Here is a 21,443-nt window from a genome sequence, read left to right on the forward strand (position 1 = left end):
CCCTTCCTCATCTCCTTCACCCTTCGAACCTGGTACAGTAGCTGGCAGCCAGAGGCTACAGCAGATCATAAACGCAGCCGATCCCTTGGAGATCCAGGCTGACGTGCACTGGACGCATGTTCGTGAGAAAGAGGAGGAGGAGCGAATGGTACCGACCTCTGAGTCCTCTACTTCCAGAGGTAACTACTTCAGGATCCAAGGTCCCAGTGCCCCTGGGAGCATCTTCCATCCCTGCACCCCCTTTCGTTGCAAAGGACTTTTCTGTTAGAGTTAAAGCCATCAGTTTGGTCAAAAGTAAGAGCTGACAGAATAGTTCATTTTCTTGATGTTAACCATGACTTTGGCTTTTTCTTGAGGATATGTAAAGTTCTGGGTTAACAGCTTATGGGCTCTTTGCCCACTGATGCAAAGTATAAGGTAAACTCAATCTTAAGAAAACCAAGAATTGGCATTTTCCCCCTCATTACTAGACAGGGCTACTCTTTCTCCACTTGGTAGAATGTTCTGGTGCTTTCTTCATGGAGTGTGTCTGGATGTGAATGCGTTGGCAGGATGGGGGTAGGGGGAGCATAGTTTGAATGGAAATGAAGTTTTAGGAAGAGATGGAGGCCTCTGAAGTACCTGACATCATTTCCAGCTCTAGGTTGTAGGTGAGGTGATCTATATTCCACAGTAGAATAAAGATGAACCTTATTCTGGCTTCTTTTAAGAAATAGCAAGTAATAAAATAATAATCATCATCATCATCATCATCATCATCAGGAATCGAGGGTGGCCGCATGTCATTCTCATACCTTCTGTCCTCAGCGTACCTGTATTCCAGATACAGAACTTATGTCTCTCGCTCACATATCTTTGTTTCCATTCAGTGACTGTTAGGGTCACGCAACCTGCAAGGCTCTGCGTATACAAGGGAGTGGTACCTGCATTCGTGAAACAGCCTTTAATGTGAGCGTTTGATCCTCCCCAACCCCAATTCTTCACCTATAGGCAGGAACAACCTCTTAACTACTTTTGCAGCAATATAAATATACCCAGAAGCTCTGCAGAAATGGAGGAGAGAGACCCTGCTGACCAGAGGCCTCAGACTGGCCTGTAAGTTGGGGCGAGCTCTGCAGCCGTGAGCCCATATTGATCCCCCCTGTGTTTTTCCTCTTTTCTTCGTCCTGAATACCTGTCACATAGGCTCACAACAGGACCGGTTCCCTCCTCAGTGCTGAACGGGCCTCTGGCTGTTACATCATCTCAGTTTTCCTTCTGTTTTGGACTTGACTCTCCTCACTGGGAACACTTATTCCTGTGTAACTTTGTATTTATCATCTGTTTTAAATTCAGTGCCTGACCTTCCTTCCATACGCCGTGCAGCAGTGCAGGCCTGGCTGGAGACGGTCTCTGGAGGTAGTCTGGTGATATTTGTTCTCTCCTCGCTCACCATAACAACCCTCTCTCGGCAGCTGTGCTGATACCTTAACACTAGAATTCTGGTCCTCCTGCTAGTGCATGCCGAGGGCGGAGGGCGGGGGCACGTGCATGCCTCACTCAGGCAGCCCGTCCTTGCATGGACAAGACACACACTCCACACCCTTTCAGGGAAGACCAGAGGCAAGCAATAGTATAGACAGAACAGAAACAAACATTTATTTTAATTAATAGCGGTAAAGGCCAAAGCTAAAGGAACGTTTTTAGCACTGAGATCTAAAGTCTGTAGAAATCAAGAGTGAAAGTAGAGGAGTCAGTTAATATTCCACGAACCTACTGATGTATAAGACAACGAGGCACTACTCAGGGCAACTTGTGGAAAATATATCAGTAAAAAGGGGAATACAGAGGGGAGGCGGATATTCAGCTAAAGAGAGGGACAGGCTGGACATAACCAGATATAGCATCAGCTGGTTCTTCAGACTGAGGTGCATGTATTTCTTTAAGTGCTTAAGCCAAGAAGTAGCTGAGAAACCGTGGTTGTCTTTCCTACATTTTTCTGGAGAGGCATTCCTCTTCAGAGGGGTTTCTGGCATTTGGGGCATGACAGTTCTTCGCAAGGCATTCAACATCCTTGGCCTCTGCTCTTCAGATGTCAGTAATGTAGCCTCCCCTCCCACCCCAATTATAGAACCACCCAAACACCTCTGCATGATACCAGATACCTCTCAAAGAAGGATAGTAGTGCCCCCATAAGAACCACTGTCCCAGCGGTTACTCCTGGATTGGGCAGGATTGGAGCTCATGGCTCTTGCCACCAGCCTCTTACCAGGCCAACCCATTGCCCTCACAGGCAGTGGGAGAATGGGCACTAGCACACAGTCCGGAGGTACTTTCCCACAGAACCGCAAGGAGAGCCCTTAGCTCTGTGAATAGAAGCTGCTGGTCACGCTCTCCTAGTTAGTTTGTGTCCCCAGGAGGATTGGACAAGGCTAAGGTATCAGGACTTCCTAGCTGGCAGCTGAGATAAACCAAGAGCTAAGTGTGGCAGCAGTTCCTGGCTTCTGTAGTGTGTGGCAGCTTCTAGCACCCTGCACTTCATCTTAACTTGGATTTAACCCCCCTATTCCATCCCTCAAGCCGCATCTCTTTCAACATCTGCTACTGCTGTGTTGATATTCCTCATTTGTTTGTTTTTGATAATTTTGACAATTGTTCCTCTCAAGGTGCTTCCATAGACTAGGCTTCTCACCCTTCTGACTCCCCAGTAAACAGTTCTTAGTAGAGGTTCTTAATTAGGAGAAGCACATGAGAGCAAGGGGCCAGAATTGGGATGAAGCCGATCTGGTGCAGTGTGCCTTGTGCACGGGGCATCCTGGGCCTTAGTATCTTCTGTGCTTGCTTCCTGTGTACTTGCCAACACCATGCAGAATTACCCCCTTCAATACTCAGGCACTCACAGAGTCATCCCAGCACACATGTTGGCACAATGAGCCCTCTACAACAGATCCAGGCTCTGTTCCTACTGGGTTGGGGTGACTACAAAGGAGAAAGAGTCCTGGGGAGGAGAGGTGTCTGTCAGCCTTCTCAGCAATGGTATAGTACAACAGAAAACTCACTCTTGAGACGGAAAGCTCAGGTGGAAGGAGCACAGAGACTTGTTTGTGCCTCAGAAGTTCCACTCCCTGGCATTGATGAACAGACTTTCTTGAGTGACCAACTGTAGTATTACCATACCGAAGTTTTGAGCCTGTGGAAATATTTGCATAGTTTCCCCCAGTATTTTCCCAGCAGATGCCATTGTCATATAGAAAGTATCTTGGCATTGCCAGCTCCATGGGCTGCTGGGCTATCTCAGAGAAGGAATGTGACATTAGCTATTTGCCAGCCTAGAACTCGTCTTGGAACTCTCCCATCTCTCCCCTGAACCTGGACTGTCATTCCAAACCTCTTTCATACAGTTCTCCAAAGCTAGGTGTGAACCAGCACCTTAGTTTTAGTAAGCTCGGTATACACAAGGGGTGGTAAGATGAGTATACAACTTAAAAGCAAAAACTCACGTAACTACCACCTAGGTCAAGAAATGGAACATTACCAGCATCATCAGGGTGCTGCTTCCCACTCTCCTCTCCCCGCCCCCACCAAAGGCAGGCACTTCTTCGATTTTCCTCATACACCGACCTCAGTGGCTGCTCTCAGTGTTTGTGCCACACTCACTGCAGACACATGAAGCTGGCCTGCGAGGAGACATTGGCCTTGTCATTACCATTGCATCAGCACAGCCCTGTAAGAAACCCATCCAGCTGTGCCACAGCCAGTTCCTCTGCCAACCATCCTCCCCTGGGCTTTGATCCTCAGGCTCCTGTATATGCAAAACAGAGCATAACTTCTTTTCCTGAAATGAAAATCTTTAAGAATGATTTGAAGATGGCTACGCTTAGAACCCTAGAGAAGCTCTTAGGACCCCTGACAAATGGGTACTATTAGTCTTGGGTAGCACTGGTATTTCACAGCATCCTTTAAAGCAGTGCTCGTTGCTTTCTTACTTGCTTTCTCTTACTCCAGACTGTTAGTGTGAGTTCTTAGTTTGCAGAGGCTGGGAGAAGACATGAGAGAGAGAGAGAGAGAGAGAGAGAGAGAGAGAGAGAGAGAGAGAGAGAGAGAGAGAGAGAGAGAGAGAGTGTGTGTGTGTGTGTGTGTGTGTGTGTGTGTGTGTGTGTGTTTAGGGCTGGTTCCTTCTTAGGAGAAGTGAAGTTGATTAGAGCTTTGTCTCATTTTGCAGCACTGAAGGGCTAGTCTTGAGTCCAGTAAATGAACTTTACATATCCCCTCACCTTCTCCATTATGCTTTAGAAAAGTATTTTCTCTAAATTATTCCAAGCAAAACTGCCACCGCTACCAGTTGAAAGGCATGGGGCACTGGGCAGTTTTGTTGGTCACTCCTCCAACAGTGATTTCATCTACACATAATACCGCAACTGCTAGATTGAGCAGTGTGACCATGATAAGTTCCCTAAGCTGTCTGGCCCTCAGTTTTCTCACTGATAGGAATAGAAATGGTCCCTCTAATTGTATTAAATGACTCGTGACGTGTGAAGCGTGCTTAGCCTATAAGCCACTGCTGCTAATTTTGCAGCTGAGCACCTGCCAGGCCTGGGCCTGGAGAAGCAGATTTTTTTCCCCTTCTGTCCTTCTCAAATTGGGACTCTTACAGCAGCCTCTGGAGGAAGAGGAAAATGACTGGACTTAAGCTGCTCTCCCCCTTCTGCTTGTCAAGAAATGCTAGTCTCAGGTGTTCAGAAGGGGCCCAGGTCTGACTGACTTCCCCTTGGGGTCCACCTTTGGGTCTAAATCCAGATACTTCAGAGTTTTTCCTCTCGCTTTTCTTGGTGGCCTTCATATTTCGGCCATGGGAGAAGCACTACTGTAGCTTTCCCACCTGCAAAGGCAGTCTGCCTGTCCTTCTGTCTTTCCTTTTCTTCCTTCCTTTGACTGTTTCTGCTTTACAGTCCCATTTGATGAGAATGACCTGGAGGAAGATGTGGACTCGGAGCCAGCAGAGATAGAAGGGGAGGCAGCAGAGAATGGGGACACTGGGGACACTGGTGCTGAGCTGGATGATGGTATGGGGGTCCCCAGAGCCTCCCCTCTCCACCTTCATGGTCCCCCTCTTTGTTCCCCACTGGGGGACAGTTCAGAGTGCTTTGAACTCAGGAGAGAGAAAAACAATACACATAAAACAGAAGCAGGGAGTTCAGGGGAGAAGGCCAATTGGTCTTCCGGTTCGTTCCTTCTTCTGCCACTAACTTGAATGTGTGTAATTTCGCCCACCCATAAGCCACTGTTTGGCCAAGCCTGCATTCGTAGTTGTGGTTCAGAACCTGAACAAATGCTCTCTGAAAGATAGGTACGAGGAGATGGTATTTTAAGGATTATAGTCTGGTTGATGGGGAAACAGGGAGCAGGGACTAGGCTAGGAAAAACGAAAATAGTTCAGGCAAGATTGTGAGGCAGCACAAGCCTTGACTGGTGTTGGGGTGGCAGGGCCAGGAAGTGCTAACGGGAGAGAAACACAGGTGATGGCCCCAGGAAGCAAGGCCTGCCCCCACAGGCATGCCCAGCGTGCTGCTTCCTGCCATGGCCTGTCACGTCATCTGGCTGTATTTGAAAAGAAAGTGGAGCAACATGGGCTTTGAAGAGAGTGCCATGTTGCAGAGGATGATGTGCTTTTGGCCAAGTGTGAGAAGCAGGGTGGGGACCATCAGGAAAGGCCCAGCTGGGGTAAGGAGCCAGGTCCAGGCCTGCGGTGGTCGTGCTGTTCTCCAAGGAAGGCAGGAGACTGGAAAGGAACAGGGCCTAACACGGGTTTTGTGTTCTCCCTTCCCTCTGCCAGATCAGCACTGGTCTGACGATGTCCCATCAGATGCTGACGCGGAGCTACAGCTGAGGGTCTCAGAAAACGAGGAGGAGCAACCCCCTGTCACAGCATGGCACCAGGAGAGAGGTCAGTCCGCTATTGCAGGAGAAGCCACTCCCAGAACTCCTGCCGAGAGCCACGTGAAGACGAGTGGCACCAAGGGCACAGGTCCTCGAGCGGAGCCCGCACACCGTGCACTGGCTTCCGGATGGCCTCCTCCCCTCCCTGCGCACAGGCCCTGCACACGGCTCTACTCACAGCCCCTGTCTGTCTGTTACTTGAGGTATAAAAAGGTAGAAGGTGCATTTCAAAGCTTTGGACACAGACCATACACGTGACAAAAAGTCAGCACTCCTGACAAGAGCAGAAGTTGCATGTGGGGTGCCCTGGGGAAGATGTTCCCTTTGCTTCCCTTTCAGTCTCCGCAGGTACTCCCTCACTGTGGAGCTGGCTGGGAGAGGTGCCTTCAGTGGGAGCGGGGTGTTTCCCCTCATCAATCTTGTGTCTCTTCTTCTCAGATCCCTCCCGAGTCTCCAGTCCCACCTGGTCCCCTGCAGAGCAGGCTGTTCTGCTCTCCCCAGTCCACAGCCCCATGGCAGAGGTAAGAGTTTGGGCTCACTGTCCGAGACAGAGCTGATGGGACCCAGAGCGGACATGTTGATTTCATTTTAAGGCCCTTTATGCGAGCTGCCTTTTTTTTTTTTTTTTTTTTTTTTTTTTTTTTTTTTTTTTTGGCTAAGTGAGGCTGTTGAAAACAGGAGTGGCCTTGGAATTCCAGCTCAGCTCTCACAGGACTGAGGCAGAGTCTGGGCAGCATCTCCCTAATCCTGCCCTGTACCAACCCCAAACCTGAGTCATCCTTCAACTGTGTTTCTTTTTGTCATGTCCATATACCACTGTTTTAAAAATAACTTTTTCACTTAAAGCAACAATATCTGTGCAATCATTGGTTCAATATGATAGATGCATGTATGTTAAAATGAATTATGACTTTTAAAATTAAGGATATTTATCCAGATTACCAGTGATATGTGAACCACACATTGGAGAATGCTATGTAAATAGATAGTAACAATACATTCCATGGAACATGTTTTGGAAGACTTTCTGGAGGAGAGATCAAGGAGGGAGGTCTAAAGTCAAGACTGGGTCTGCTTGATTTGTTCTTTGGGATTCTAAGAAGCAAGAATTTGGTGATTTCATCTGTAAAATGGGGAAGCTTTACTGAGATGTATGGATGGGGCGGTATAAGGATTTATGCAGGAATATCTGAATCTTTGAGCTTCCTGGGGAGGATGGTTTATAATACAGACAGCAAAAAAATACCTGCTTTAAATCTTCTTACAATGTTGTCCACTATGTTCATACATCAGAGGTCTTGGAGCCCTTGGGGCTGATGGTGGGGGGTAAGAGCCGAATTCATCAGTATCCTCTGGCCAGCATTCACTTCAGTGCATTTAGAGTATAGGATGTGTTTGACATGGACCAAACCCTAAAAGCTGAGTCTGTTGAACTAAGTAAAGTGATTCTAAAAATTGCAGAAAGTGAGAAAGGTTCTCCTGGTGCCATTTGAATAGTAGCTTAGAGGACAGAGAGAAGAATTTATTTTAATAAGCACAGGCCCTTTGAGAGAGAAAGCTCCCTGAGGAATCTTTGCTGACTATTAAATCCCTGCCTTTTAAGCGGCTTCCGCCTGTCTTTGTTTTCTATAGGGAGCGCGAACCCCACGTACCTCTGTGGCTACCAAGGTGAAATCCCCTGAGGAGCACCTTTTCCCTGAGCGTCTGGTCCCTGAAACAGAAGCTCCCACTGTTCAGAAAGCCCTGCACTCTCCCATCCGGTCGCAGCCAGTGGCTCTGCCAGAAGCCAGGACACCTACCTCCCCCGTTAGTTCACAGGGCCTGTCCTTGTTGGCCACCTCCACTGCCTCGCCCACCCAGCTCCCCATTTGCTCCCAGCCGCAGCCTTCCTCCGATGCCACTGTCCCATCTCCTACCAAGTCCCCCATATGCTTCCAGCCTGTTCCAGCCAAAACATCCACTCCCCTATCCCCGCGCCCCTTGAAGAACCAAGGGGATGCCAAGGACAGTCTGGGCAGCCCTCTTGCTATGGACGAGGCCCTGAAGCGGAACGACCTGGTGGCGGAGTTCTGGATGAAGAGTGCCGAAATCCGCCGCAGCCTCGGCCTCACACCCGTGGATCGCAGCAAGGGGCCAGAGCCCAGCTTCCCCTCACCTGCCTTTAAGCAAGTGTCCCTAAAATCCTATTCAGTGGAGAAGTACCCTCAGGGTGAGGGGCTCCATCTTCTAAAACCCCCACCTGCTTCTAAGAGACTGGGCCTGGCAAAGTCGAATGGCGACCAGCCCTCCCTGCCATCCCCTAAGTCCCCGTCTGACAGAGAGCTGAAAAGCTCCCATGAGGAGCAGAGAGACCTGTCCAGCAGCTCCGGGCTGGGCCTTGCCGGGAGCTCCTCCAACATGAAGACCTTGGGCAGCCAGAGCTTCAACACCTCAGACTCCACCATGCTCACTCCACCCTCGAGCCCGCCCCCGCCCCCACCCCAGGACGAGGAACCTGCAACTCTTCGAAGGAAGCCATGTCAGACATATGAGCACAAGGAAACCAAGCCCAAGGCCTCTGTGACCCCACCCCCTCCACCTGCCACCTTTATGCGGCCCCCGCGAGAGCCTGCCAAGCCTCCCCGGGAGGAGGTGCGAAAGTCATTTGTAGAGAGTGTAGACGAGATCCCCTTTGCTGATGACGTGGAAGATACGTATGATGATAAGACCGAGGACTCAAGTCTGCAAGAGAAGTTCTTCACACCCCCTTCCTGCTGGCCCCGCTCAGAAAAGCCTCTCCACCCACCCCTAGCCAAGGAAACTGGGAGGTTGCCTACTCTGGAGAGTGGGATCCAACCACAGAAGAGGGGGCTGCCTGTAGTCTCTCCTGAAGCCAAGGAGCTGGCTGAGGAGCGCATGCGTGCCAGGGAGAAGTGTGTGAAGAGCCAGGCATTGAGAGATGCCATGGCCAAACAGCTGAGTCAGATGAAGGAGATGGAGATGACAGCTGGGACCACCAGACCCCCAGGAGGCACTTCCCACAAAGCCTCCTCAGTACCCTCCAAGGGCAAAGCCCTCAGTCTCGAGTCCCCTAAATACCCAACCCACAAAGGCCCAGACGAGCCCACCCTGAGGCATGAAGCCACTAGTGAGGAGATTTTCTCCCCTCCATCGGACTCAGGGGGCCCAGATGGTTCAGTCACCTCATCTGAGGGCTCCAGCGGAAAGAGCAAGAAGAGATCATCACTCTTCTCCCCCCGCAGAAACAAGAAGGAGAGGAAGTCCAAAGGTGAGGGCCGGCCCCCTGAGAAGCCCAGCCCAAACCTCCTGGAGGAGGCCGCCTCCAAGCCCCGGTCCTTGTGGAAGTCAGTCTTCTCTGGGTATAAGAAAGATAAGAAGAAGAAGGGCGACAACAAGTCTTGCTCCAGCACCCCTTCCAGTGGTGCCACCGTGGACTCTGGCAAGCACAGGATGTCTCCGATGGTGAGAGCAGGTACGTCAGCACCAAGGTACCCCCCAGGGGCAGAGCGTACGGTGTATATTCTCCAGTCATTCGGTTCTTCTCAAAAGGTCCCCTTCCCTGCGCCACTCCTTCTGCTGACAGGGCAGGGAGAAGGAAACAGAGCATGCTTCACTTAATAGAACAATCCTCGAAACCAGCACGAAGCTGGGTAGGGGAGATGGGAGGACAGTGCACTTCCTGAAGTCACATCGTTTCAAATAAAGGCAGTGCTGCCGGAAGATCCTGGCAGGCTGTCTTTGGGCACCATCTATTCAGTATTGGTCCACCGCTGCCTGGACCAATGTCATCATCCAGCTCTTGGCGCCTCAATATGGGAAGTCACTTAAACTAGAGAGAAATCAAACCTCCACCCCACTCTCCCGGGCTGCTTATATGAACATAGAAATCGGGAAGCACCGTGGTACTGACAGGCTGCTCACTGTCCTCACTCTGCATTCCCTCAGAGCTGCAGCTCCGGCGCCAGCTGAGTTTCTCTGAGGACTCGGACCTCTCCAGTGACGACATCCTCGAGAGGGCCTCCCAGAAGTCCAAGCGAGAGGTATGCAGGCCCAGTCAGCAGTGGGGCTTCAGAGGGGTCAAGGACCTTGACTTGTGTCCTCTGCCAAGTGTTGGTTTTGATGAGGTGGAGAAAAGGAAAGCAAATCCCAAACCAGGGACGGGCGTGAGCTGAATCCTGAGCCCACCCAGTGATCTAATTAGGAGATACATCAGGGACTTCTCTCAAGCTTTTTCAGGGAGCAGCTGAGGGTTATTTGCTTCCATGGCCACAGTTCTTGTGAAGACAGACATCCTATGCTCAAAGATTCATTCTGTCTTTAGGAAGCAGCTTAGTGTTTTCCATTCATTCTTTTGTCCTCAGAATCCCACATGGAGTAGAATATATCAGTGCCCAGAGTGACTGGAGGAGGGTTGCTTGTGCCCAGGGTCCAGCAAAGGCCAGGATGGGGGCCCAGTCACTGAGGAGTGACCCCTGCTGTCCTGCCTGCTTGGTACATTTGTACACTAGAGGGGATTTTTGCTATTAAAGAACTGTACCAGGAAACTAACCTGGGTTCTGTGCTGAGTTGGGCACTGTGGGTCTGACCTGGCCCCCCTCACTGCCCCGGGCTCAGGACGTGATGTGTCCACTTGGCTCTCAGAGACGTGAACCGTCAGCATGGAGGGTTCCTTCGTCACTAGCCTTCCTTGGGTATTTGTTCAATCTTTTGATTTTTAAGAGCTCTCGTAGCTTTGTCCGGATAGTGAAATTGGAAGAGGGAGAGGGATTAGAAAGTTCTAAATGGGCATCTGTGTCTCAGACCTTGGTGACATGGGGACTAATGATCTGGAAAGGCTGAGGCAGCAGCAGCAGCAGGGGCATGAGGGTCAATGAGAGCCTCCCCACCCCATCCCCATAGTCCAGCTGTGGGCTCATCCTTCTTTCCAAGGGGAGGGCCCAGCTGTCTTCAGCTCCCTCTTTTGACTGAAAAATTTCCCCAGAACATCCTGTACCTTCTTTACAAGGCTTTAAGTCTGCCATCTCCAGTGACTTCTGGGGAGGCCATGGCAGTTCTGAGCCATGCATATGCCTGTTCAGTAACATGACTTCTGTGGCCTGTTTTCAGCCCCTTCCTTCCAGCCTATTCCAGTTCTCCTTTTAATTACTCGACAGACCAGAGGAAACCAAGTCTCTTAGTTCTTATCTCATTCATGATTTGTTCATCCTCATGCTGACTATTTCTCTGTCCACTCTCTCAGAAGAGCACCTAATAGTCAGGCCTCTCATCCATCCCAGCCATCTGCAGAACTTCTTCATGTCCCAGCCAGGCCAAACTGAGTTATGGTTGGGGTCCTGTGTACTCTCCCACAAGGACCTGGCTTTGTGTGCTGCTATCTGTGTTTCATGTTGTGCTTTCCCAGACAGTATCATTAGCACTAAACTGAGAATTTCTACTGGCTATGAATGTGGATCCCTAAACACATCCCAACACTGGGGACTGGCCCTGCCTTATGGGGGTCCTAAAGGGGGTCTGCAAAGAAGGAGAATGTGGTCCAAGTTTGACTTTGCCTCAGTGCAAAGTCAGTTTGTCTTTCAGCCAGTTTGTCTCATGTTGGTCAAAAACTTTCACCTGTGGCTGCTTTTGTGGTCAGATCTCTCCCACTGTTTCTCCATTAATTAATGAAACATCCTGGCAAAATGCTGAGTGACAGGCTGCCCAACTGGCTATGCCAAGGCCATTGTTTCTGTAACACATCTCACTGATCATATCCTCTCCCGGTGCCTCACAGGCCTGGGGCACGCAGAGAGCTACACAAAGATTGTCTGCCAAACATGTGCAAAACGCTGACACTTAGCAAATCTAGGTGAAGGTGTTCATTTTCCTCCTCTTTCAACTTTTCTGTAGGTTTGACATTTTTCAGAGTAAGAAGTAGGGTAGTGTGGAAACACCTAAAGTGAGAATGGGGTTTGATTGACTCAGGAGGGGGCCTCTTGTTAACAGTGCCCCACAGGGCATGAAATGATTCCTCTTACATCACAGACCCACCCCTGAGTGAGGCATCTGTGAAACAAGTGCCTGAGTTTTGTTTCATTTAAAAAAACAAACAACAACAACAACAACAAAAAAACCACTAAAACTAACATTTTTATTTAAAATGCTTATATAGAAAAATTAAGATAATACAGATTTTTTTTAAGTTACCTTGTATGTAGCCTTACCAACAAGAAATAACTCATGTTCACTGATTTCTTTACCTCAGTCCAACTTTAAATATAACTGAGGTGGCCTCTTCCTGACCACTGTGGCCAAGCCAAGAGAGTGCATACACTTGCTCTCTGACGGGCCCCAGCCCTGGTTTGCAGCAAAAGCACTGGTTCTGTGGCTGGCCCTGCTGTCCTGGCACTTCACAGATGAGCTGTGGCTTTTCATGTCGCTGCCTCTTCCAAGTTGGTATTCCCTCCCCCTCAGATAGCACCACTTTTACTTCTTCCTTCAGCCGAGGCAGTGATGCCGAGTGGTATTCCTTAGGTTGTAGTTATGTAGTTCCTGTGGAGATTGTCACATGCTGCTTGGGGAAACCATCCATCTTTTTTTCTTTAACTGACTTGTAGTAATGTAATTCTTCCTTTCATTGTAGTCTCTGGGAGAGGTGAGTCAGTGTGAGGTAGGAGAGACAAACTCATTCTTCTTGAAGCCAATAGGCTCTTGAAATGTAGACCCCACTCACAGGCCCCCCACTGCTGCAGGAGAAGCAGCAAGAGCCATAGGAGTTGCAGTGCCTCCTGAGGTTCTCCAAATCTCCAGACCCCCCTTTTCCTCTCTCCCTCACTTCCTGGCTTCCTCTTTACTGGGCAATAGAGCTGGTGAGAAGACCGGAGAGAGCGGATGTAAATTAACCTCAGCTCTTTAAGCATCTCTGTGTAGGTTTACCAAAGTGAGAAGAGGCTACAATTATTGCCTGAAATGTTTTTGATGAATATCGGCTATAGATGCTATTTCAAGTCCTTTTCTGTGTAAAAAATGGCACACTCCTATCCCAGGTTTGCTGTTGGCCCACTGGGCACCCCTGACCCTATTCTGGAGCCCTGTCAGTAGAGAGCCTTTTGGAAGAGAACATGAGGTCGCTACTCAGCTTGCCCTGTGTCTGTGTCTCTGTCTCTGGTGAGAGGAACTTCCTACCTGTCCCCCATCCCAGTCAGTACCTGTAGCATTCAGCTGAAAGAAGCAGTCTGAATTTCCACAAGCAAATGGGTTACTAAAGGAGAAAGAGAAATAGCATCTATAACAACATACTTAAGCAATTTTAATTTATACAGAAAGGAGATTGAGAAAAAAGAAGGTGTGGGGCACGAGAGGAAGAAGCTGTCTTTCCGGTAGAAAAGTGAGCACAGGCCTTAGTCAGACTGCGACTCAGTGAGAGGCAGCTGCGAGGGTCTCCACCAAGGCACCTCACCTGTGCAGTCCTGTGTGATGTTGTGAAAAATAATCATGTGTTTTAGTCTGTGTTTGTTTTAAGCTTCTGATTTTGTTCCATTTCTGTTTTCTATTTTTAATTGTTATTATTATTACTATTCTGTTTTGTTTACCGTTGCCATCCCCTTAAAAGTCGATTTATGTACCACACGCCTTGGCATTCAGGAGATCATGTGCATCAAAGGTAGTGTGTTATTCCCATTGGCTGGTCTTTGTTGCATGTGCGTCTGTGATTAACCGCCAGGGCAGCCCCCAGTCCCGGTCCTCCGGCCGCATCCTCACTAACTGTTCGTATGTGCATGGAGCAGCAGCCGACACCGGCAGCACAACCTTCTTTAGCTGGGTCATCACAGAGACAGAGGGTGAGGTACCCTGCCCATTGCTGGCTGGAGTGCATGTGGCAATGTCATTCCAAGTGCCTCGGTGGGGGACAGGGCTGCCCTTTGGGACTGGCCACTACAGGAATGGGGAACCCACAAGCCCTCAGCTCCCTGATCTGCAAGGTGAAATGCTTAGGGCACCAAAACACCACTGACATCCTTAAGGACTACCTGCTCAGTTGGCTCCCCACTATCACTTGAGCTCTTGCAATACAGATTATTAGACTAAACCCCTGAATTTTGAAATCTCCTTTAAAGTCTATAAGTCTTTTTGTTGTTGTTTTCTTGGAGGCAGTAAAGAGGTGTTATGAATAGAGGCATACCCCCCACCCCCAGCATTTGCCTCTCAGTGGTTGCCCCGTGTTTATTCAAGCCATCTGATACTCCCTGCACCCTCAATGCCTGCACTGACGGGTGATTTGCTCAGACAGTTCCATCCGTGGAATTGCAGTGGATCTGGCCACTTGCCCCTCAGTTTTTGATGGTGTTGGCTGAAGCAGCCCTGCCAGATGGCTTCCTCCTTCCTTTCTGTGGCCTGTTCTGGCCTCTGTACAGACCCCAGAGTCAGTCTAGGTTCACCTCCATAGTTCCTTCTTCAGACTGTACTACTTAGTTTGGGATTCACCCAGACTTAAATAGAAGCATCCCTGTTTTCTCTACTTCAACTGTTATATCTTAAAAGAACCTTATAAATATTGCTCATCTGAAAAAAACTGGCTTTTGAGAGCAAACAAAATAAAAGAATCCTAATTTTTCTTTTTTCTTCCCTCGTTTGTCTCCTAGAAGCAGAAATTGTGAGGAAACATTTTACCAATATTTTTACCCCCAAAAGTCTTTTAAAAGGCAGACAGCCTTATGTGAGAAACAGGTGATCTCAATGATAAAGGAGCATATATATGTTCCTTCATCCTGTTAACTCCTAACAGTCAGTCCCCCACTGAGCCTCCTGTACCTGTCACGGTGGGAAAGTATCTCACTTGTAGAGCTTGAGGTATCCCCTGTGGCATTTAGGGCTCCAGCAGGGACCAGTGCCCGTGAAGCTCTTGCCAGGCCTCGGCCTCGGAGTCTGCGCTCACCTCTGGCCCACCGATCTGCCCTGCGCGTGCTCCACGACCTGGAACAGTGCCCCCCGTGCCCCTGCCAACCAGTGCCCCAACCTCTCAGGCCTGCGTGCACCTGACTGAGGAGATGTTTCTCGTTCTCTCCAGCCAAGAACTTACACGGAGGAGGAACTGAATGCCAAGTTGACCCGGCGTGTGCAGAAGGCAGCTCGGAGACAGGCCAAGCAAGAGGAACTTAAGCGGCTGCACAGAGCCCAGGTAAAACCAGGAGGGGCCACAACTCACAAGGGGTAAGTCACATGGCAGCATCCTCCTCTCCACCCAGTTTGTCCTCATCCTCGATGAGGGAGGGTGAGGAGGGCAAGGCAGAAGTAGATGGGGTGTCCCATTACCTGAAGGAGCAGACCCACAGTCTCAGGCTACAAGCCTCGGGCTTGATGAAACTACAGAAACCTTACTGTGGAGTTGTCAATGGAAAGGGAAGAGCCAAGCTTTGAGTTTCTAAATTTCTTGCTCTGGAATAATCTTTACAAAGTCAACTAGTTCAATTTTAAGAACCATTATCAAGAGGCAAACTGTGAGCTGTCAGCCTATTATGGGCCTGGGATTTAGAGGTCATCAGCCTTTGTCTGCAGGCTTCACAGATTCTAGACCATTTTAGATGTTTGCGGGGAACAAAAAATAGTTTCTTTACATGAAGTATTAAAAGATACCTAAATACAATATTTTTTAATGAAGTCATATGTATATAGTTATATTCATAAAGATTAGCACACTAATCAAAAGCTATACAGCAATGTGAAAAACTAACAGCAAATCTAAATACCAACGAAGTAGTCCATGTTTCATCAAGCATCAAAACCCACCAGTCTTTTAGTCCTTTTCTTGTATATCATTCTGTATCCACACTCTGCATTGATATGTCACTGGCTGCTGTTTTGGGGGTTGAACATTCTTCTGGGTGCCCTTTCTTGGTCCCCACATAACACAAAGGAACTTCTCACCATGTGCTTCAAACACATTCTGGCTGGTGGCTCCATTCTAGGATTTTTTTTTTTTTAATCTTGTAGAGACAGGATGTCTGCATTTCTCCCCAAGAACCTCTGCTAGTGCTTTAGCAATCTCACCCACAGGAGGGTGGTAGGCTGTTGTACTTAAGTCCTTCCTGCAGCAGTTTACGTCCACTTCCTCTTTGAATTGCCCTGAGAGGCGCTAGTCACTCACTGCTTGCCGTGCACCCACTCAGTGTTGCTGGCTGGTGACAACTCAGGGTCTGCATGGTTAAGTGGGCCCTGGGGGACTCGCTTGTGGTCTCTACATACTCTGGGCTTAATGCCCATTGACTAGAGCCTTATTTATTTTTCTTCTTCTATGTTTGTGCAGTTTAATTGTCCTCCTAAGAACTAGGAGGCAAGAGAGAAAGTTGGATGCTTTTACTGTTTTGTTTTCCCATAGATTATCCAGCGGCAGCTGGAGCAAGTAGAAGAGAAGCAGAGGCAGCTGGAGGAGAGGGGGGTCGCTGTGGAGAAGGCGCTCCGTGGTGAAGCAGGTACTGTCTGGGTTCCCTTGGGAGGAGGTTCGTTCCTAAGGGAAGCCCCCACCCTCACCTCCACCATGGTAGGGCTAGTTTTATATCACCTCATCTGGAATTCAGCTTCTTTTCCAGCAAACTTCTCTGGGTCCCTTTGTCACTGAGATTTGGGGCTTCCTGTTAAGCAAAGGAATGAAAAACACCTCGGTTTGGGAGTGCCCCAGGGCCCAGACCTGTCCTTCTGCCCTATCCCAGGGCTTGCCATTTACCCATAGAATGAAGTCTCAGTCCACTTCCTCTGTTGATGGCAAGCACTGGATCTCCTCCTCCTTTCCCGCCCCATTATTTTCTGTAGAAGAAAGTAACTGGGAATAAGGGAGACTGTACCACAAGGAACCATCACAGAACTGCACAAGCAGGGCCCCCAGCCTGCTCCACACATGCCACCTCCTGTCTTTAGCTCTCCAGGCTCCCTCTCCTGCCCAGGCTGCTCAAACATGTGAGGACACATGCCCACAGAGCTCTCACCACCACCTGTGGGCAGAGCATACAGATTCCCTCGTGTGAACTCAACATTCAGGGTAGGGTAGAGAGGCTTGGGGGACTGTGGTGAACCGGCACTGAGGAGACACTGGGAAATGGCTGTGAGGGCCACGTGGTTGGTGACTGCTATTCCTGGGGAAGATCTTCGGGGTAGAGTATGGTGACACCCACTGTTCGCCAGAGGAGCCTGTGGGGTGGGTACAGCATAGTTGAACACAGAGAAAGTAAGGAAGTGCCTGCATCATACCAAGGGCCCAAGAACCCTTGTGTGTTCAATCCTTTGAAACCACTGGGCCAGCCCCAGCTGCAGCCCCGACACATATACGGAGCGAGTGATGTCCACTTTTTCAAGAGTTCACAAGTCTCAGTACAATCTGGATGGGGAAACCTTCATCTCTTTATAGAGAGCACAGGCCTCCAGGGTCAGCATTCAAGTTTTGAGGCTGGGAATGAAGAAAGGCCGCGACCTAATTTTGTGGTAATCTGTATTACTTCCTTATTCTAGTGTGGCAGAGGGATGGGTGGTACCTCTCATGGCAGGCAGGCTGTCTTTAAACCAAAGAAGAACCCATAAGAGGCACCCAGGAATGGAGCTAGTTGCTGCTATCTGATCTTGCTTGAAAACTGACCAATAGGGTGACGTCATAGCGTGTGCCTGGTGTCAAGTCGAACTAATTGGGTATGGGAGGACTGAAGTTCATGAGGGGTAGAAGTTGCTCTCCTTTCCAGGCCCTTCAAGGCCTAGAAATTGCAACTTAACTGTCGATTCAGCGATGACCTTCAGGTGAAGAAATGGGATGGGGAACAAAGGTGAGGACGTGAGGTTCTTGGTTTTGTGCTTAACCTGATGCTGGACTTACTGCTTGAAGCCTGGGCCACCAAATAAAATGCAAAAACATGAACCACTGAGTAGCCAGTAAGCCAGAAGCCTGAGATGTGTGACCGCAAGGCGAGCGCTGGCCCATGTCAAGGAGTGGAGATTCGAGTTCACCTAAAAGCGTCCCCTGTGTTGTCTCCGCCACCCTCGTTTTCGTTCCCTGCCCTATATGCTCTAACTTGGTCTCCTCTGTGAAGCCTGAGTCCCTGGAGGGAGTTGGCTCAAACCTACAAGAGATGCCCCGCATCAGCTGTGAGCGCCTCACAGGGCCTGCCCTTGCTGCTTTCTCTTGCAGAAGATGTCAGGAGGGAGCCCTGGGCCCATCGTTACTTCTGCCCTTCCCTGCAAATTACTCCTGCCAGGTTGGAAAGTGAGGGGTAGATCTCGCAACAGATAGTCAGACTAGCTCAACAGGCATGCGCACCCACATTTTATAGTTAGCAGTAAGTCCTCATGGAAGACGTTCCGCTTCCCTGCTCACAGGTTCTGAGGTTTGGCTGGGCCCCCTCAGGGCTAATGGTTTTCGTAATGCACTCGCATGCCTGTTGGTCGCCCTGCAGTTTGAGTCTGTGACGGTGCTTCAGTATTTCTGCAGCAGGCTGCTGGCTGGCGAGGGGTCAGAGAAAATGTACCACTGAAGGCCAGCATAGGATTTTGCCAAAATTTCTCTTTCTAGTTGTTGAGATAATTATATTTTCATAAACATATGCAACCATCAAAGTCATTGGTTTTCAAACTTGTTTTTTAGCATCAGCACCCTTTTTACCAACCAAATTATAAGTCCAAGTTTAAATGAAACATAATTACTCTAAAATATTAATAAATTTGAAAATACAGGTTATAGGAGAGGTCAGCCTCAGCCTCCAGCTCATGTCTAGGACACAGTATAGAGAACACCCTGCTACACAGAGGTAGCTGCTGTAGCAGCTCACCTAGAGATCTCAGGATATATACAGTTTAAATGATCTAGGTACTTGATGCTTGGAGCAGTAGGGATTGTTTTTACAATTGAATCACTACCAAATCTAACAGTTCATATTCCTTATAAAGAGTATATCTCAGAATTTGGGAATAGAAGCTCCCAAACACTCAGCGAACACAAAAACCAACTATGCTATGATACCTTGACGTGCATGTTACTCACTTAGAGGACCTCACTGACAGGAGCTTCTTGAGAAGCTGAGTCTCACTGAGCAGTAGCTCTCCTTGGATGCTCTCCTGTACATTTGTACATGGGCACTCAACTTACAGGCCAGAATTTAAATAAACAAATGAATGTGCTTTTACAGGGAGTGAAGATCTTGTACACAGAGGGCAGAAGAAACTTGGTCCTGAGCGCTTCACAAAAGCCAGCTTATTTGATAGCACGAATTAATGTGTTGATGGGCTTCAATGGGTTAAAAGTTGGCATGCCAAACACTTGAACATGGAGTGTCTAAATGAGTTAACCGTGTTTGTGAGTCAGGTATTTGGGAGACCCCCGGAACAGCACTCAGAGAACCCTAGGGTTCCACAGAACAGTTCGAAAACCACTGTCCTGGTCCATACTCTTCTAAGTAAGGCTTTACCAGAACACCTCTATCCAAATACATATCCATCTCATTTTTAAAGACAGGCTTTGGTAGCTCCATTGGGAGACTGCCCCAAGATACATTTGGGAAATTCTCAGAATATAGTAGCCCCTACCATACAACTTGGTTTCCAAATACACTGTTTTCCTTTTCTTATTTTAAGCACATCGCTTACAAGGCTCACCTTTGTCAGAAGTCCCAGCGGCCCTGTTCCTACTTGGCAGAGATCATCTTTGAGGCCAGTCTGTTCACACTGGCTGCTCCTTTCTCTCCTGCTTCAGCATTCCTTTTGTCTTATTATTAGTCTGGTTGCTCCTGGCTAATCTTAATTGAGCATGAGAGTCCGGAGTCTTCCAGCAATGCTAGTCAGCCCCTTCCCTGAGGGTATACATCTGGCCTCCATTCTATTCTGTCTCACTGGCCAGGCTAAGTTTCCATCACTCACAGAGGGCATCAGGCTGCCAAGTTAGCAAGCTGCCCTTCCAGAGAAGAGATTTGATATGGACCTGCCATCCCATTAGTCTCAACTTGTCTGAGGGTTAATGTCAGAGCCTTTGAGCTGAGGGCAAGACTAAGACTGACATGATTTCCTGGTCTGGAGCATGTAGGAAGCCCATGTTGTTTCTAGAACCCTGATTCAAACTTAAACCACTGGGCCAGACTTGAGCATGAGTTGAAAAACCATTCCAGGATTGTGTTCTACTTTTTGGGGTGTCCATTCTTGAAGGGGAAACGCTGGTGGGGAACAAAATGCTGCCAGGGTCAGCATTTAGATTGTGATTGTGGAGGAAAAGTAGAGAACTAGCAGCTGTTTGTTGTGCTCTGAGTTTATTTATGATTCTGAGAGGATGAAGACCACCTGCCCAAGCCAGCCCTTTGGCAGGACTCAGTCTCTGCATCTCAGGCATGTGAAGAATATAACATCCTTGCTGGACAGCCACGCAGAGCTAAAAAAGCTAAGAGTACCAGTGGCCAGCACACTTCCAAGAGCCTTCAGGCAAATAGTTACAGCTCATTTCCTGCTTTTAAAGAGAAGGCTGGCTGAAGTTGGGGACCTGACCTCAGAAGAAAGAGGATCTTCTTCATCTCAAACCCATCCAGCAAAAGTGGTTCTGCAAGGAGTTTAATATATTCACCAGTGGGGTCACATGTGTGAATTCTTGGGGGAGCTCTGACTGTCTTAAAAGCTAAGGATTGGTGTCCCTGCAGAACTTTTTTAGGATATTTACATCTTGCCTTTAGCCCCTCAGCCAAGAGCTTCTAATAATTTGTAACTGAGGAAATAAGTAGCCCATGAATTTTTTAAATCATAGATAAGATTGAGTCCCAGCAGGGCCAAGGTTCCCAGAAAAGCTAAAGCCTATTGGCCATGCTGATCAGAGATATAAACAGGAATCACATTGTTATTGGCTATTAACTGTCACCTATGGTTTAGTGAACTCCCGCTCCCACCACCAGGAAGTATGCTGCTCAGCATGTGTGTACACATAATGTACTTACAGAGAGATGCATGCTTTCCAGCTGTTTTTCTTTGCTCTCGCTATATTTCTGTGTGTTTCATATGCTTCATGTCATTGATTACTTTGGGCATGGGGGGACATGAGGGTTATCTTATCCAGTAACTCTCTTCACCAATTCCTTGTTGTAGACTATTGGGGAGAGTCTTATTACAGTGACCTCATCGACTTGCATCTGGGTGGTATGTATAGCAGCATCTGTTGCTGACACTAACCCTGCTGACACCCTTTCCTGGCCCGCTCTCCCCAGTCCCTGCTCATAAACAACAACAAGAAATCAACCCGATAACCAAATGGCAAAAGCACAGGCCCTTTTCCAGCTCATAATGGAGCAGCATGCTGGGTCCTCCCCACTGCCATATATACTCCAGGGAAGATTTAAAGTAGTTTTTGCTGCCTAGGGTTATCTTAATGTTTCATATTCAAAGTTCATCTACCCCAACCCATCAACCTCATATCTGCATCCTGGTCCTTCTAATATCATCTGGTGATTTGACAGTAGCAGTACACACAGGTACTCGCATGCACTCCTACTCGCAAGCGCACACACAAGCATTCCTGCACATGTGAACACACACACATGCAGCATGGA

General features: G+C 48.6%; 1 protein-coding gene across 15 annotated transcripts in view; it reads left to right on the plus strand.

The window, feature by feature from the left end:
- Nucleotides 1-21,443, plus strand: part of MICAL3 (microtubule associated monooxygenase, calponin and LIM domain containing 3) — a 187,029-nt gene that overhangs the window by 151,405 nt on the left and 14,181 nt on the right. For 7 of the 15 annotated variants that reach the window (XM_036237106.1, XM_036237108.1, XM_036237112.1 and 4 more), the window contains 11 exons: nucleotides 39-179; nucleotides 1,336-1,398; nucleotides 4,929-5,042; nucleotides 5,813-5,923; nucleotides 6,355-6,437; nucleotides 7,549-9,388; nucleotides 9,862-9,956; nucleotides 13,505-13,555; nucleotides 14,960-15,070; nucleotides 16,268-16,361; nucleotides 20,983-21,033. In XM_036237106.1, the coding sequence (XP_036092999.1) occupies nucleotides 39-179; nucleotides 1,336-1,398; nucleotides 4,929-5,042; nucleotides 5,813-5,923; nucleotides 6,355-6,437; nucleotides 7,549-9,388; nucleotides 9,862-9,956; nucleotides 13,505-13,555; nucleotides 14,960-15,070; nucleotides 16,268-16,361; nucleotides 20,983-21,033 (2,754 nt within the window). The remainder of the gene's footprint in view (nucleotides 1-38; nucleotides 180-1,335; nucleotides 1,399-4,928; nucleotides 5,043-5,812; nucleotides 5,924-6,354; nucleotides 6,438-7,548; nucleotides 9,389-9,861; nucleotides 9,957-13,504; nucleotides 13,556-14,959; nucleotides 15,071-16,267; nucleotides 16,362-20,982; nucleotides 21,034-21,443) is intronic. The other 8 variants (XM_036237107.1, XM_036237110.1, XM_016125501.2 and 5 more) reach the window with 8 other exon arrangements.

The sequence above is a fragment of the Rousettus aegyptiacus genome, unplaced genomic scaffold, assembly GCF_014176215.1.
Source record: "Rousettus aegyptiacus isolate mRouAeg1 unplaced genomic scaffold, mRouAeg1.p scaffold_m13_p_2, whole genome shotgun sequence".
Lineage (NCBI taxonomy): Eukaryota > Metazoa > Chordata > Mammalia > Chiroptera > Pteropodidae > Rousettus > Rousettus aegyptiacus.